The 13,697-nt window shown below is 47.4% G+C and overlaps 1 protein-coding gene across 41 annotated transcripts in view; it reads right to left on the bottom strand.

Annotated features, from left to right (window-relative positions):
- Positions 1-13,697, bottom strand: part of ZFHX3 (zinc finger homeobox 3) — a 1,555,416-nt gene that overhangs the window by 108,488 nt on the left and 1,433,231 nt on the right. For all 41 annotated transcript variants that reach the window (XM_054248756.2, XM_054248766.2, XM_054248759.2 and 38 more), the window contains one exon: positions 4,745-4,976. In XM_054248756.2, the coding sequence (XP_054104731.1) occupies positions 4,745-4,976 (232 nt within the window). The remainder of the gene's footprint in view (positions 1-4,744; positions 4,977-13,697) is intronic.

The raw sequence follows: 13,697 nt of genomic DNA, 5'->3' as shown, positions 1-13,697 counted from the left end.
ATGTATGTACGTCCTTAAAAAACGGACATTTCAGCTTTAACCCACGAGGCCTGTCACAGGGTTACGTGGCCAGTCATGGCAGATATAGATCCTGGTTGCTACCAGAAAATTCTGAAGGGATGGAGGAAACTTTTGCAATTTCTTCTACCTTGACTCTGTCCTCCAGACCTACAGGTTCACATGGCTTAGCAGCCTACATGACGAACTGGACTGCCTGGCAAGCAACTGACTCCAATAACAGGTGAACTGGGAACAGATAATATTTTTGCGATCCACAGGGCAGAAACTATTGTGGAGTTCCCCCCTCCTGCCTTAGCAGCAGATATCCAGATACCCATAGGAGGTGAGGTCCAGAACTCAGCAAGGACAAGGAGTTGGTTCTGAGGGTTCTGTGTAATATTTTGTGGCATGTGGACAACAGAGGAGAAGAAGAAATGAGAAGGAATGTCACCCCTGAACAGGATGACAGGAAGCCGAAACTGCCAACTCCAGACAGCATGGCCACGGAGGGGCGGCTTCCGGTCAGAGCGGGTGTGGCTCCTAAAAGGTGCTCCAAGACTTTCTAATGCTCCTGCTGCCACAGATGACGTTTCTAGCTGGAAAATCGTGTCCCAGCCCTTGTGTTATAGAGGACAGAGTTGAGAACAGTCTATAAAGCCGCTGTTTACAGAATTTGAAGCTGACCACCGTCAACGTCTCAATTCTACCAGGTCCATCATGTCCCTTCTCTCGAAGACATCCCCGCAAGTTCCGAAGAGCCGATCCCCGGGGAGAGCGAGTGTGTATTTTAAGATGAGTTTTCTTAAAGTGGTTCCTAAAACAGAACCAAGTTCTTGTTAACGTCAATATGAATAATACCTAATACTTTGTCCCTCTGTCATCAGTCAAGTATGGACTGAACTGGAGCCTGTCGGGGAGAGGGCGGGGGTGTGGTGTGGGGAGAGAGTAGGGGAGAGACCCAAAACATGACTCCAGGTCAAAGCCAATCCAAAAGGACCTTGAAATATGGAAGGGAAGTCTATCGCCTCCACTGAGGCTGCTCATACACTCCTCGGGGTGGAAAACACCCCTAGCACGCACTAAATGAGAGGAACCTCGAAGGGACTGGGGCCGGACTGCACCCACGGAAGTACCACATTCCAAAACAGGGAACTGCCTGTTCCAGGCCACAGACTCTGGGTGAAACAGCAGCTGGAAACTGTTTAGTTTGGGGCACCTCATTCAGAAAAAAGCGATTCTGAGCAGAGTGAAAAAAAGAATTGAGGAGTAAAACGGGCCAGCTTTTAACAAACGGTTAAAACAAAGATGTATGCAGAGCTGCCCCCCATCCCCCTGCAAAAAAATACCCCAAACAAAGCACAAACCCTGAACAAGAAACAGGTCTAGGTGTGTTGGTAGAAAGAGAAGAATTCAGAGAATGACTTAACAGTGCACTAATGCAGAGCAGCAGATCAAACAGAGGCCACAATCCCTGGATGGGGCCCGGGCTCCCCAACAGCCCAATGGCCTCAGCCTCTGGCCCGTCCCCATCCCTCACTCCTGAGAGTATCCCCATGCAGACAGATGGGATCGGAGGCAAAGCAGAAGCTCCACCAATTAAGGCATTTCAACTTTAACCAGAAGAGGCATGTGAAAAACACAGGGCAAGGGACTGTCTTGAAGTGACCTTCAAGTGACAGAAAGTACCCAACAGCCCTTTCCTGAACAAACGATTCACACGGACTATCGAAACCTCAACCACTCTAGCGGGGAGAAAAATTCTTGAGTTGTGGTCTATCCCGTCATTTGGGAATTGCTGTTTCATTTAGATGAGGAGGCAGCGAAGGAGCAGCCAGATGATCTGGAGAGGAGCAGGTGGGCAGAGGGCTTTGGAGGGCTTAGGAGGGATACCTCCAGGAGGAAATGAAGCTGACAGAAGAACTGATAGAGCAGAGCATTTAGAGATTAGGATACGTCTACTTCTGGCAGAGAAAGGTTCGCCATGAATTAATTATAGGTACCTACAAAACCAGAGAAGACAATAAGTTGTACAAGAAGGTAAATGAAATTATAAAACTCTACATGGCTCAGCTGCAATTCATATTTATAGTTATAATAATGAAAACACTGAATATTAATATAATCCCAAATTATTATTTAATCATAATGGAAGGTGGAGGGAGGAAGGACTGGGGGTGGAGGGGGCCTGGGGAGTAGAAGCAAGTTCAAGTGGTGTGGGGGGAGGGGGAATGCAGGAGTGTGCAGGGCAGTGCCTATCTGTGGGTAGAGTGAGGGTGCATGTGGGATGCGTGTCAGTGTGTACGGGGTGTGTAGGGGTACTGAGTCTATGTGTTTGTGATGTTTGCATGTGGGGGGTGCAGTGTATGTGGGGAAAATCCATGTGGATGGGTACAGTATGTCTTGTGTGGGTATGTGAATACAATGTATGTGGGTATGGTGTCTTTGTCTGTGGGCTGTGTGAGTGTGGATGGAATGTGTGGGATGCAGAAAAAGCATGTGTGTGTGCGTGCGAGTGCATATGCAAGAATGCGTGTGATGGGGCATCGGGAGCTGGTGTGTGCCCTCTGTGTGAGTTTGTGGTTGGGGTATGGGTGTAAGTGTGTACACGGGTGGGTTAGTGGAACAGCACATGGATGAAATCCTCATCTGCCTGGGTACAAAGCCAAGAGGTACCATCTAAAACTTAAAAACAAGAAACAGTCATAGAAGCATGAGGAGAAACTTGGAAATAAGTAACAAAAGAAACATCTACGAGTTGAAAGCTCTTTCCCTGGAAGAGGGGATGGGAGAGCACCATGCTATTCTTCATAAGGGTTACATAAGTTTTTGTCTTTAAAAATTATAAAAATGTGTAATTTGATTATGTTAAGAATAAAACTGCATACAACCATGATGGCTGGATGGCCGAGAAGGCGCTGCGAGAGACAGAGGGACCAGGAGTGGCCTCGAGTCTCTGACTTGGCCAGGCTGTTAGACAAGCTGCCATTAAATGGATAAAGAAGTGTGGCATAGACAGCTGTGAGTAAGGTGGCCAAGAGGTGGGATCAATGACAAGTCTGTGAAGCTCAGCATCTGGAAGGTGGGACCAGTGGTGTCCAGGAAGCTGCTGAAGAGTATCTGGCAGCACCAGAGATCAAAGCTCAAGAGGCTGGGAGGCAAGAACCAGGCCACAGTGCCAGGTGCCCAGGCACATGGGGCAGGCGGAGGACCACCAGCCAGCCAGAGACAAGCTTGGAGAACTGTCAAGGGAAGCCAGAGGACAAGAGGGAAATGGCTGGAAACGAAGGGAAGGGAAGGGAAGGGAAGGGAAGGGAAGGGAAGGGAAGGGAAGGGAAGAAGGGAAGGGAAGGGAAGGGAAGGGAAGGGAAGGGAAGGGAAGGGAAGGGAAGGGAAGGGAAGGGAAGGGAAGGGAAGGGAAGGGAAGGGAAGGGAAGGGAAGGGAAGGGAAGGGAAGGAAGGGAAGGGAAGGGAAGGGAAGGGAAGGGAAGGGAAGGGAAGGGAAGGGAAGGGAAGGGAAGGGAAGGGAAGGGAAGGGAAGGGAAGGGAAGGGAAGGGAAGGGAAGGGAAGGGAAGGGAAGGGAAGGGAAGGGAAGGGAAGGGAAGGGAAGGGAAGGGAAGGGAAGGGAAGGGAAGGGAAGGGAAGGGAAGGGAAGGGAAGGGAAGGGAAGGGAAGGGAAGGGAAGGGAAGGGAAGGGAAGGGAAGGGAAGGGAAGGGAAGGGAAGGGAAGGGAAGGGAAGGGAAGGGAAGGGAAGGGAGCTTCAAGAAGAGGCTAGGCAACAATTTCTAACACCACAGAAAGAAATGGTCAGGCCCAGCGGGTCCTGGGCTGTGTCAATCAAAGGTCAGCAGTGCCCTCCTAAGGGTGGCTTGGACAGGAGGACATGGGTTGTAGAAGGTTGAGATGTGGAATAGAGGTGAGCAGTTCAGAGGGTTGTCTCAAGAATCTGGAAGATTCTGTTGTAGAGGGAGCATGGGACCTAGGATGAAAGGAAAGCTTTTCTAGGCAAGCTTTTTTTGCTTCTAAAGAGGCAAGTGACTATCTTGTGCATCTAAGTTGAGCGCAAGAGACTGAAAGATTGAAAAAATAGAAAAAAGGAGGTGATTCTACCCAATGAAGTCCCAATATGAAGGGGAGTCATGGGGGTGGGAGGGAGGTGGGGAAAAGGTGGCTGCGGGGAGATAACAGGGGGAGGTAGAAACGAGGCGAGGCGATCTCCCACTGGGTCTTGACGCCTTGAGGCAGCAAGCAGCACAAACCCACAAAAGAATCGCTCTCAAATACAACTGAAATGTTTATAACAAGCACTTGTTTTATTCCTCTCTGAATTTCGTTTTTACAGAGCAGACTTTGAGGCCACAAACTGTCTACTCTTAATAGTGAGCAGGACACATGATGTAGCATTTGCTATGTCAACTTGAACCAATAAATTGAATCTAGAGTATGTGCCGGAGGAATTTCAGAATAGAGCATCTTCTGTTGTCCTGCTCCCTGGGTAGTAGCTTGCAACTTCCCTAAGACTGAGCCTTGCTTCAAGAAAAGTGCTGCCAAGTTCCAAAGGAAGAAAGAAAAGCAACAATCCCTGTGTGTTCCTTTCGAAACACAACGCTCACCTATGAGGTTAGTAAGGTGCATGAGGACCAGTTAGATTAGAAATGTCTCCCTCAAACAGAAGTCCTCAGGAGGCCTCAAGGAGGTGAAAACCAGGCCTAACCTGGGCCTCCCACACCTATGAGACCACTCACCTGGGTCTGTGGAGGGGCATCTGCGGATGGTGAAGATCTGCCCCAGGTCCTCGTCCTCCTCCGGAAGGCCCTTCTGCAGCCTCTGCAGCTTTCGCAGGCTCTCACTTCGCTGGTGCTTCATGGAGCGCACGTGCTGGATGAGGTTGAGCTTGGCCTTGGTGGAGTAGTTGCACAGGACACAGTGGTAATAGCAGCTCTCACCTTCCACACCACTTTCGTGCTGCTGCAGGTGCTGCGAGGGACAAAAGAAAAGAACATGCCTTGGGTAAGCCACGCACAGTCATCAATGGCACCAGCCCACACCATCCTGGTGACAGCCAGAGGCATGCCTCCAGGTTACGCATCTCCACAGCCAAACAGGATGGTCTTTCACATTGTTTGGCTGTGTCCCCACAAATAATCTCCCCTTGGATTGTGATCTGAACTGTAATCCCCACGTGTTGGGAGGCAGGATCTCATGGAAGGTGATTAGATCATGGGGGTGATTCTCCCATGCTGTTCCTGTGATAGTGAGTTCTCATGAGATCTGATAGTTTTATAAGGGGCTTTTCCCCACGTCACTTAGCACTTCTCCTTCCTGCTGCGATGTGAAGAAGGACATGCCTGCTTCCCCTTCCATCATTGTTGTAAGTTTCCTGAGGCCTCCCTGGGCAGTTCTTCCTAGCAGCACGGTAATGTGCTAATACAGTCTTCAACCGTGAGATTCCTTAGAGGGGTTGTTTTTGTTTTCCCTAGAGTACCCTTCTCTAGTAGTTCTTTGAAGATGGACAGCAAGCTGACTCCCACTCCTGTTTTCCCCAAATGGCCCTGGCCATGTGGCTTTTCAGAATGTTGATAATGCTGATCACAGGGGCCCTCCCAGTGTAACACCGGCTTTCCTGGTGTAAGGTCAAAGGTTTCCCCTTTTGTTCTCTAGAGTGTCTTGTTTTAGTTAGATCAGGGGTAGGCAAACTATGGCCCATGGGCCACATTCAACCCACTGCTTGTTTTTATAAAAAAAAGTTTATTGGATCACAGCCAGGTCCACTAATTTACATACTGTCTATGGATGCTTTTGAAACATCAGAGTTGAACAGTTGTGACAAAGATACTATAGTCCACAAAGCCTAAATTATTACCATAGAAATGTACTCAATTATGACAGGAAAAATTAATCCAACCCAGATTCAGGTAATAGCCTCTAGCCATCCTGCCTGTAAAGGATCCTAGGTCAGGAACACAAGGCCAGAGCTGGTATCTGGCCTTTTCATAAGATAACTCTAGTTTTTGTATTTAAAACCACAGTCTATTAGGAGAACCCCAAATTAGGTTTTCCCCTAGATTAAAAAATGCCAGAAAAATAAATTTCTCCAGTCTAGTTCCCTGCCAGTGTCTCAGAGTCACCTGGTCCAAATATAATTTGAAACATCTGACCACCTGATACACCAAGTGACCAGTGATGCTGGTCCTCTGTTGTGTTTAGTAGACACAGCATTGATCCCAGAGCATGGCAGCCTAAGAGCCCCCAGGAGGCAGGTACAGACAGGATTCGTGTCTGGGGTGTAAGAACAGAAGAGGTCGTGCAGACAATTGGTGGACCCCAGGCTTCTGTGATTAGGAAGACTTTAAAATGACCCAAGAACAGAACTCACAATGTCTGAGTCTCCTGGGGAGGTAATGAAAGCTACGGACCCTTTTGACTAACAGAGAATGAATGTGCTTATGGTGTAGAAAGGCCATCTCCTTCATTTCCAAAGGTTCATTTTAGGGGAAGAGGGAGAATTCTGCTGTGTACACAGGAAGCAATGGAAATACTCCCCAAAAGCTTAAATGACTGACTCAAGGTAACCCAGTTAGTTGGGGGAGAGAAAGATGAAACCCAGGGCTTGTCTCCTCCAGCATGTACCCAGCATCCTTTTGAAGGAGGGAATTCAGATCACGTGAGTGCTTTTGCATACCTGTGATTACATGTCCTTCCTTTTTTCTCCTCACCACCTATCCCCAACCCCCAGCCCAGTCAGCCAAGCCTGGCCCACGGAGCCATGGCGGGCACATGACAAATGTCTCAAAACTGCCCATGCTGCTAGCCTCCTTTCTGACCCATACTGCTTCTGTCTCATGTCTATGCCGGGATAATGGTTTCTAGCACTGCTTGGGTATCTCATCTTTGTCCAGCTTAGAATGCAAGACACTGGCAAGCTAGAATGGTTAGAATGCCCTGCACTCCACGCAATCCTAAAAATGCCAGAGTGGCCCTGTGATTGCTTCCTATCAAGGACGTACTGACAGGCAAACATCCTGTGTTCGCTGATCACATGTGAAAAATCCAGAAGCATGTTTGTACTTTGTCAGAAGAAGAAACATAAATGCACCAACTAATTGTCACAGAAAGTCATGGGAGGGAGACTGAAGCCCTCAATCACACAAACTGACTAAAGTATCCCACAGGGAATCTTGCCAACCTGCACATAAGAATGGGATGAGCTTCACAGGCACCAAGAGAGAACAATCCCTTCTGCCCCTGAAACAGGTGATTCATACACTCAAATGCAGAGCCTTGGACAAAGTAAAATTTCTACAAGTAAAAACAGCGCCAGAAGAATTTCACAACCAGAAAGAGCTGGAAGAACCAGCCAGTCCCCTGTTAACTGTTAGAGAAATTATAACTGATGATAAAAGGCTTTTCTGGAGATAAATTTAGCTGCTTTTTATTTAATTTTTTATTTTTGTTTTTGTTTTAAGAAAGGGTCTTGCTCCGTTTCCCAGGCTGGAGTACAGTGGCTTGATCTCAGCTCACTGCAACCTCCACCTTCCAGGTTCAAGCCATTCTCCTGCCTCAGCCTCTTGAGCATCTGCAAATACAGGCATGCACAACCACACCCAGCCAATTTTTGTATTTTTAGTAGAAACGGGGTTTCATCATGTTGGCCAGGCTGGTCTCGAACTCCACACCAAAAGCGATCCACCCGCCTTAGTCTCCTCAAGTGCTGGGATTACAGGCGTGAGCCACTGCGCCTGGCCTTTGAGCTGCTTTTTAAAAATGATTTAACCTCACTGCCTTCTCTGCGATGGGGTTCCTTGCAGAGGATGTTGGAAGGATGGGATGCAGTGAGGCCGTGCTTTCTGGAGGTTACAACCCTGGGCAGAAGGCAGACAGAGGATGAATAAGCCCACGTCCTTTCCCCCAAACTATGCCATGAGGCCTCTCAGAACTCAGAAGCCAGTAACAGGACCAGGATATTCCAGGGAGCAAGAGTTTGGCCTGAGACTGAGGAGCTGGAAACCGGTAAGGGAGCGAACTGCTGTCTTAGGTCATCAGGACCAAAACAATGATATTCATTAAAGCTTCAATGAAAATGGAGTGAATAAAAGATAGCAGAGACAAAAACCATGAAATTCAAAGAAATACATTCCATCAAGACATTTTGGAGGTAGAATAAACTATGAAATCAGATCAAGAATCACTAAAGCCTTACCTCCAATCCCCTGCTATCTCCCTATGAAACAGGATTTCCTCACAATAAGGCACTGAATTTCAAACATCAAATTTTAATATGGATGTGTGAGCGTTCTCCATTCCAAATGGCTGGAGTCTTCACTCTCTGAGCCAGAAGAGACGAACAACACAGCCACAAGAGCTGGACAGAAATGTGATGTCAAATGTCTTTTGTCTTTAAATCCACAGGCTACTGGATTGAAATAAACATCATACCGGGGACTCACACTTTAAAGAATGGATATGATAAAGATATTCTAAAGTCACCTCACACTCTATCTAGCTCATGTTGGTAAACTACAATCTCTTACACTGCCATGAATCCCTTCGTCTGCCACTTTGAGAGATGTTTTAGCAAGGAACTAGGCATGTACTACAAAGCATGGAGAAAAGAATAAAAGGAAAAAAGGAAATGGAGCCATGGCTTCTCCTACCTGTCCTGGTACAGTGAACACCTAGAGTCCTCTCCTAGAAACTTCCATAAAAGATTCATTCCAAAGTCCAAGGTTGCCTTGTATTCCAACTTTATTCTCCAAGACGCTTTTAAAAATCCAGAATAGGCCAGGCACAGTGGCTCACACACGTAATCCCAACGCTTTGGGAGGCCAACGTGGGCAGATCACCTGAGGTCAGGAGTTCAAACAAGCCTGGCCAACATGGTGAAACCCTGTCTCTAGAAAAACACAAAAATTAGCTGGGCATAATGGTGGATGCCTGTGATCCTAGCTACTTGGGAGGCTGAGGCAGGAGAATCACTTGAATCCAGGAGGTGGAGATTGCAGTGAGCTGAGATTGCACCACTGTACTCCAGCATGGAGTAAAACTCTTGTCTCCAAAAAAAAAAAACCTCAAATAAACTGTATCTTGGTTGCCAGGAAACAGCTGCTTGTAAAAGGTAACATCCTAACCCAAACTTCTGTTTGCACCCTGGTTCTACTGATGTCACCTGCATGTGACAAGTCCTGTTCTCCCCAGATTTTCCAACTGTCTTGTTATTTCTTAAGTTGTCTAACCGGAAGTAAACAGGGGCCCAAAGCTAGCAGCAGGGTCCTGACCTCTGTGACCTTCTCCACACCATTCAGCCATTTCCTAGGCCCTGGGTGGGTAAACCCCCAACACTGTTGGTCAGATCCTCTCTCCCTTCCTCCCAAGTGGCACTGGCCTCATCCCCAGAATCCCACCCTTGGAACCTGCCTAATAAAAAGCAGTGGGAAGGAGTGTGCTAAGAGGCGCATGAGTACTCCATGGGGCAAGCCAGTCAGCCAAGAACATGCCTTCCCTGCGGAAGAGAGTGGATGTTTTCATTTGGAGAAGGAGGGAGAATAATTTGTTCCTGACCCAGCTAATTAGAATACCCTCAATTGGGATCACAATGTATTTAATTAAATTCACTGTAATATATGAAGAATCCACCAAGGCACAAATCCCAGTGGTGCACTCAAAAAAGGAGCTGCCTTCTTTCAGAGTTCTTGCTCTCCTCGCCAGGCAGGAAATTTTTCTCCCACGCGAATCCTGAATTTCCCAACCCCTTCCGCCTCTATCACAGACCTCACCCACTGTGGAGGGGGCAACCGGGTTCTGTTTTTACTTTTTCCGTTTTCTTTACTCTGTGCTCACAATTCCTACCTACTCTGCTTGGTTGGGTCAGGAGTGTAATTTTAAAAAGAAAACAAAACAACAGCTCCAAGCTGGGACGCGTGCCATCCAGGGACCCAGAGAAAACTACATGGTGAGCCCATTTGGCGAGGGTTTGTTTTGGTTCGATTCTAAGTGTCTACAACAGGAGACTCTGTGAGGACGTGTGCACACAAACATGCGAGCACACACACACACACATACACATGCACACATACGCACACAGAATAAGCCCAACCCCAGGGACTTAACCTGTAGGTGACGTAAGCAGTAATAGCAGCAACTCCAAGAACATAAGGAGTGGTGTAACGAGGGCATCCCGCTTTAGCTTGAATACTGTTTAGAGAATACACCTCCTGGAATACTGAAAACCACAGGGGCCTCCTGGGTAACTCAAGAAAATCCAGTATCTTCCCATAAATTCCTAATGAGAAAGCATGATCAACCAGTAACTCGAGGTCAACCTAGCTAACCAAAAACGGAGCGGGAACTCGTGTCCACCCAAACTCATGTGGTTGGGCCAGCGTCTCTCTATAACCTTGACTCTGACTATACTTCTGCTTGATCAGTCCCACTCCAACTCACTTGCTCGTTTAGAAAGCACCTGCAGGCTGGGCGTGGTGGCTCACGCCTGTGATCCCAACACTGGGAGGCCAAGGAAGGAGGATCACTTGAGCTTAGGAGTTCAAGACCAGTCTGGGCAACATGGTGAGACCCCGTCTCTACAAAAAGAAATAAAAAATTAGCTGAGTGTGGTGGCACACGCCAGAAGTCTCAACTACTTAGGAGGCTGAGGCAGGAGGATAACTTGATCCCGGGAGGTGGAGGCTGAAGGGAGGTATGATCACTCCACCATGGCTGACCAAGTGAGACTGTCTCAATAAACAGATTGGATGGATGGATGGATAGTTAGATAGATAGATAGATAGATAGATAGATAGATAGATAGATAGATACATACATACATACATACATACATACATACATACATACATAGAGAAAGACAGGGAGATAGCACCTGCAAAAGACTATCATAAGAACTCCAAAGGTATAGTAGGTTTCACAGAAAGAAACACCTCTGCTTGACCATTTACTTTCTGAAATCTCAGAGAAGTAAAGATGACCTATAAGAAGAACATAAATATTTAGTTTGAGTCATAAGTGGTAGCAGAAAAAGACTGCAACCATCTCCAAGACCTCCAAATCCTGTGTAGTGGGTAACAGCCTGTCCTCATCTGGATTAATTAGAAATTTGGCACATGTTAGGTAGTCAATGGCTATGGATGGAAATGAAGCCAGGGTTCACACGAGGGCTTACTCACGTGGGTCAAAGAGACCGTTCCCTGCACCTCTTTTTAATCCTATTAGGGCTACTTGTGTTTGAAAACGTTCATCCCATGTCAGTTTCACTGGAAGATGGCATTCCAATGCTTCTGACATGGAAACATCTCAGGGCCCACATCTGTCTCTATGCCTTCCCTTCTAGGTCTGGTTCACTGAGAAAGCCCTCCCTGCAACAAGAGGCACCTCGGATAAAGGGGCTGGCATGTAACACGAAGCGCACAAAGCAAACTAATAATTTAAAAAGAAGGGAGAGAACAGAGGCTTGGCTGCGTGACTTTGTGGGATTCTGCCCCATTAGTATGATGCGCTCGTTCACCCTAGTCAAACACTGAAAGTGGAAGAGATGAAAAGAGAGCTCTTGTTAGAAAATAATTCATCATGAAAATAAAAAAAATGTGTTCCTGTTACTTGTTTCCCAGGAAAACTAACCAACTTCTGTCAGAGAACATTGATTTCTATAAATCTGGAGGGGCCCCAGCTCCCTCCTCCTCCCCAATGATAGGAAACTTCTAACATCTGGTTCCTCATGCATGGAATGCAAAATATTGATCAGGTTTTGTCAAAGCCTCCCCTTTAAAGTAGAAATAGACAAAGTACATTCTGACACACACGCAAACACACACAATTCACCAACAAAGCTTCCTGGGGGAGTAGCACCTGTTACTCTAAACACACCCACACCTGCCCTCTTGGCCACTGTGCTGTGCACACAGGCACACGGGGCAACTCCGTTTCCAGAGCAGCAGCTCTGAGACAAGGGGCTATTCCAGGAGATGCCAGGCGCTTCCTGCCCAGCACAGGAGAAACTCCATGGTGGAATGTCCCAGAAAGCCCCCGAGACACCTGTCAGGCCAAAGGCAGGCAGAAGAGCCTATCTTTAACTTCTCAGAGGCTGCCTGTTACCACACCCCTCTGGAGGGAAACACAGCAACCACAGTGGGCCACGGCTTCAGCTTCTCCCTTGGGGGACAGGACCATGAAATCTCACTAATGAATCCAGGGAGAGAGAGGGGGAGAAGATAGAGATCAGAGTCAAGCCTGCTAATTCCCCAACTGGGTAATACAAAGTAAGGAAGCCATGGCGGGTGTTCATTCACCATCATATGCGTGCAGAGCATTTACTGTGGGTGAAGCATCTACACACACACTTTTTTTTTCTTTTTTGCCTGAGACAGGGTCTCATTCTATCACCCAGGCTGGAGTGCAGTGCTGCAATCATGGTTCACTGCAGCCTCAACCTCCCCAGGCTCAGGTGATCCTCCTACTTCAGCCTCCTAAGCACCTGGGACTATAGGCGCATGCCACCATGCCTAGCTATTTTTTTTTTTTATTTGTAGAGACACGGTCTCACCAAGTTGTCCAGGCTGTTCTTGAACTCCTGGGCTCAAGCAATCTTCCCACCAGCCTCCCAAAGTGCTAGCATTACAGACATAAGCCACCCAGCCTACACACACTTTAAAATTTTCACATTACAACCCTATGAGGAGGGTCACATTTGCCTTCCATCCTCGGAGGAGCCCAGAGCTCAAAGAAGCCACATGACTCCTGCAAGGTCACCCAGAACATGGAGGAAACAGGACTGTATCCTGAGACTTGAGTTCAAGTTCCAAGTCTACCGCTGCCAAGCTACGCTGCACAGACGGCAGAGGGTTCTGGAGCACTAGACTCCACCGACCCAGGTGTTCACCGAGAATGCCTAAAATTAAAATGAAAATCCTTCCACAGGTAACACAACCAGGAGCGGAGGAGGTTAATTTTTTTTTCTTCTTTTTGAGACGGAGTCTTGCTCTGTCACCAGGCTGAAGTGCAGTAGCAAAATCTCGGCTCATCACAACCTCCACCTCCCAGGTTCAAGCGATTCTTCTGCCTCTACCTCCAGAGTAGCTGGGACCACAGGCACATGCCACCCCACCCGGCTAATTTTTGTATTTTTTAGTAGAGACGGGGTTTCACCATGTTGGCCAGAATGGTCTTGATCTCTTGACCTCATGATCCAACCGCCTTGACCTCCCAAAGTGCTGGGATTACAGGTGTGAGCCACGGCGCCCGGCTGGGAGGTTAATTTTTTAATCAGTGAGAATGTGTTATAGTTCCAAATTTAATGTCACATTTTTAGGAAGACTCCTGGAAGGTCAGCCTATCTATATATATGTATATTCCGTTTAATGCTGGCTTTTCATCCGCTCAAGCCCTCGTCCTTGACACATGCTAATTTAGTTCTATTTCATTGTAGGATCCCTGCAGATACCATAAGATAGAAGCCCCAACCATGATTTATAAGAAAAAAGTAAAAGGAAGTAAAAATGTTCCCTTAGATCAATCCATTTGGGTTGCTCTGACCTAGTTTCTGGTTTCTAGGCCAGGCTCCTTAGGTCCTAGAACAAGCCATGATTGCTCGCTCTCTGTATCCAAGGCCAGAACACAGACTTCCCATTCCTGTATGTTTTCCCTTGCACACATTACATTTCCTGATTCAAAAATCTCAACATTAGTGATCCT

Source organism: Callithrix jacchus, chromosome 20, assembly GCF_049354715.1.
Source record: "Callithrix jacchus isolate 240 chromosome 20, calJac240_pri, whole genome shotgun sequence".
Lineage (NCBI taxonomy): Eukaryota > Metazoa > Chordata > Mammalia > Primates > Cebidae > Callithrix > Callithrix jacchus.
The sequence above is the reverse complement of the archived record's forward strand: the minus strand, read 5'-3'. Positions and strand labels throughout refer to the sequence as shown.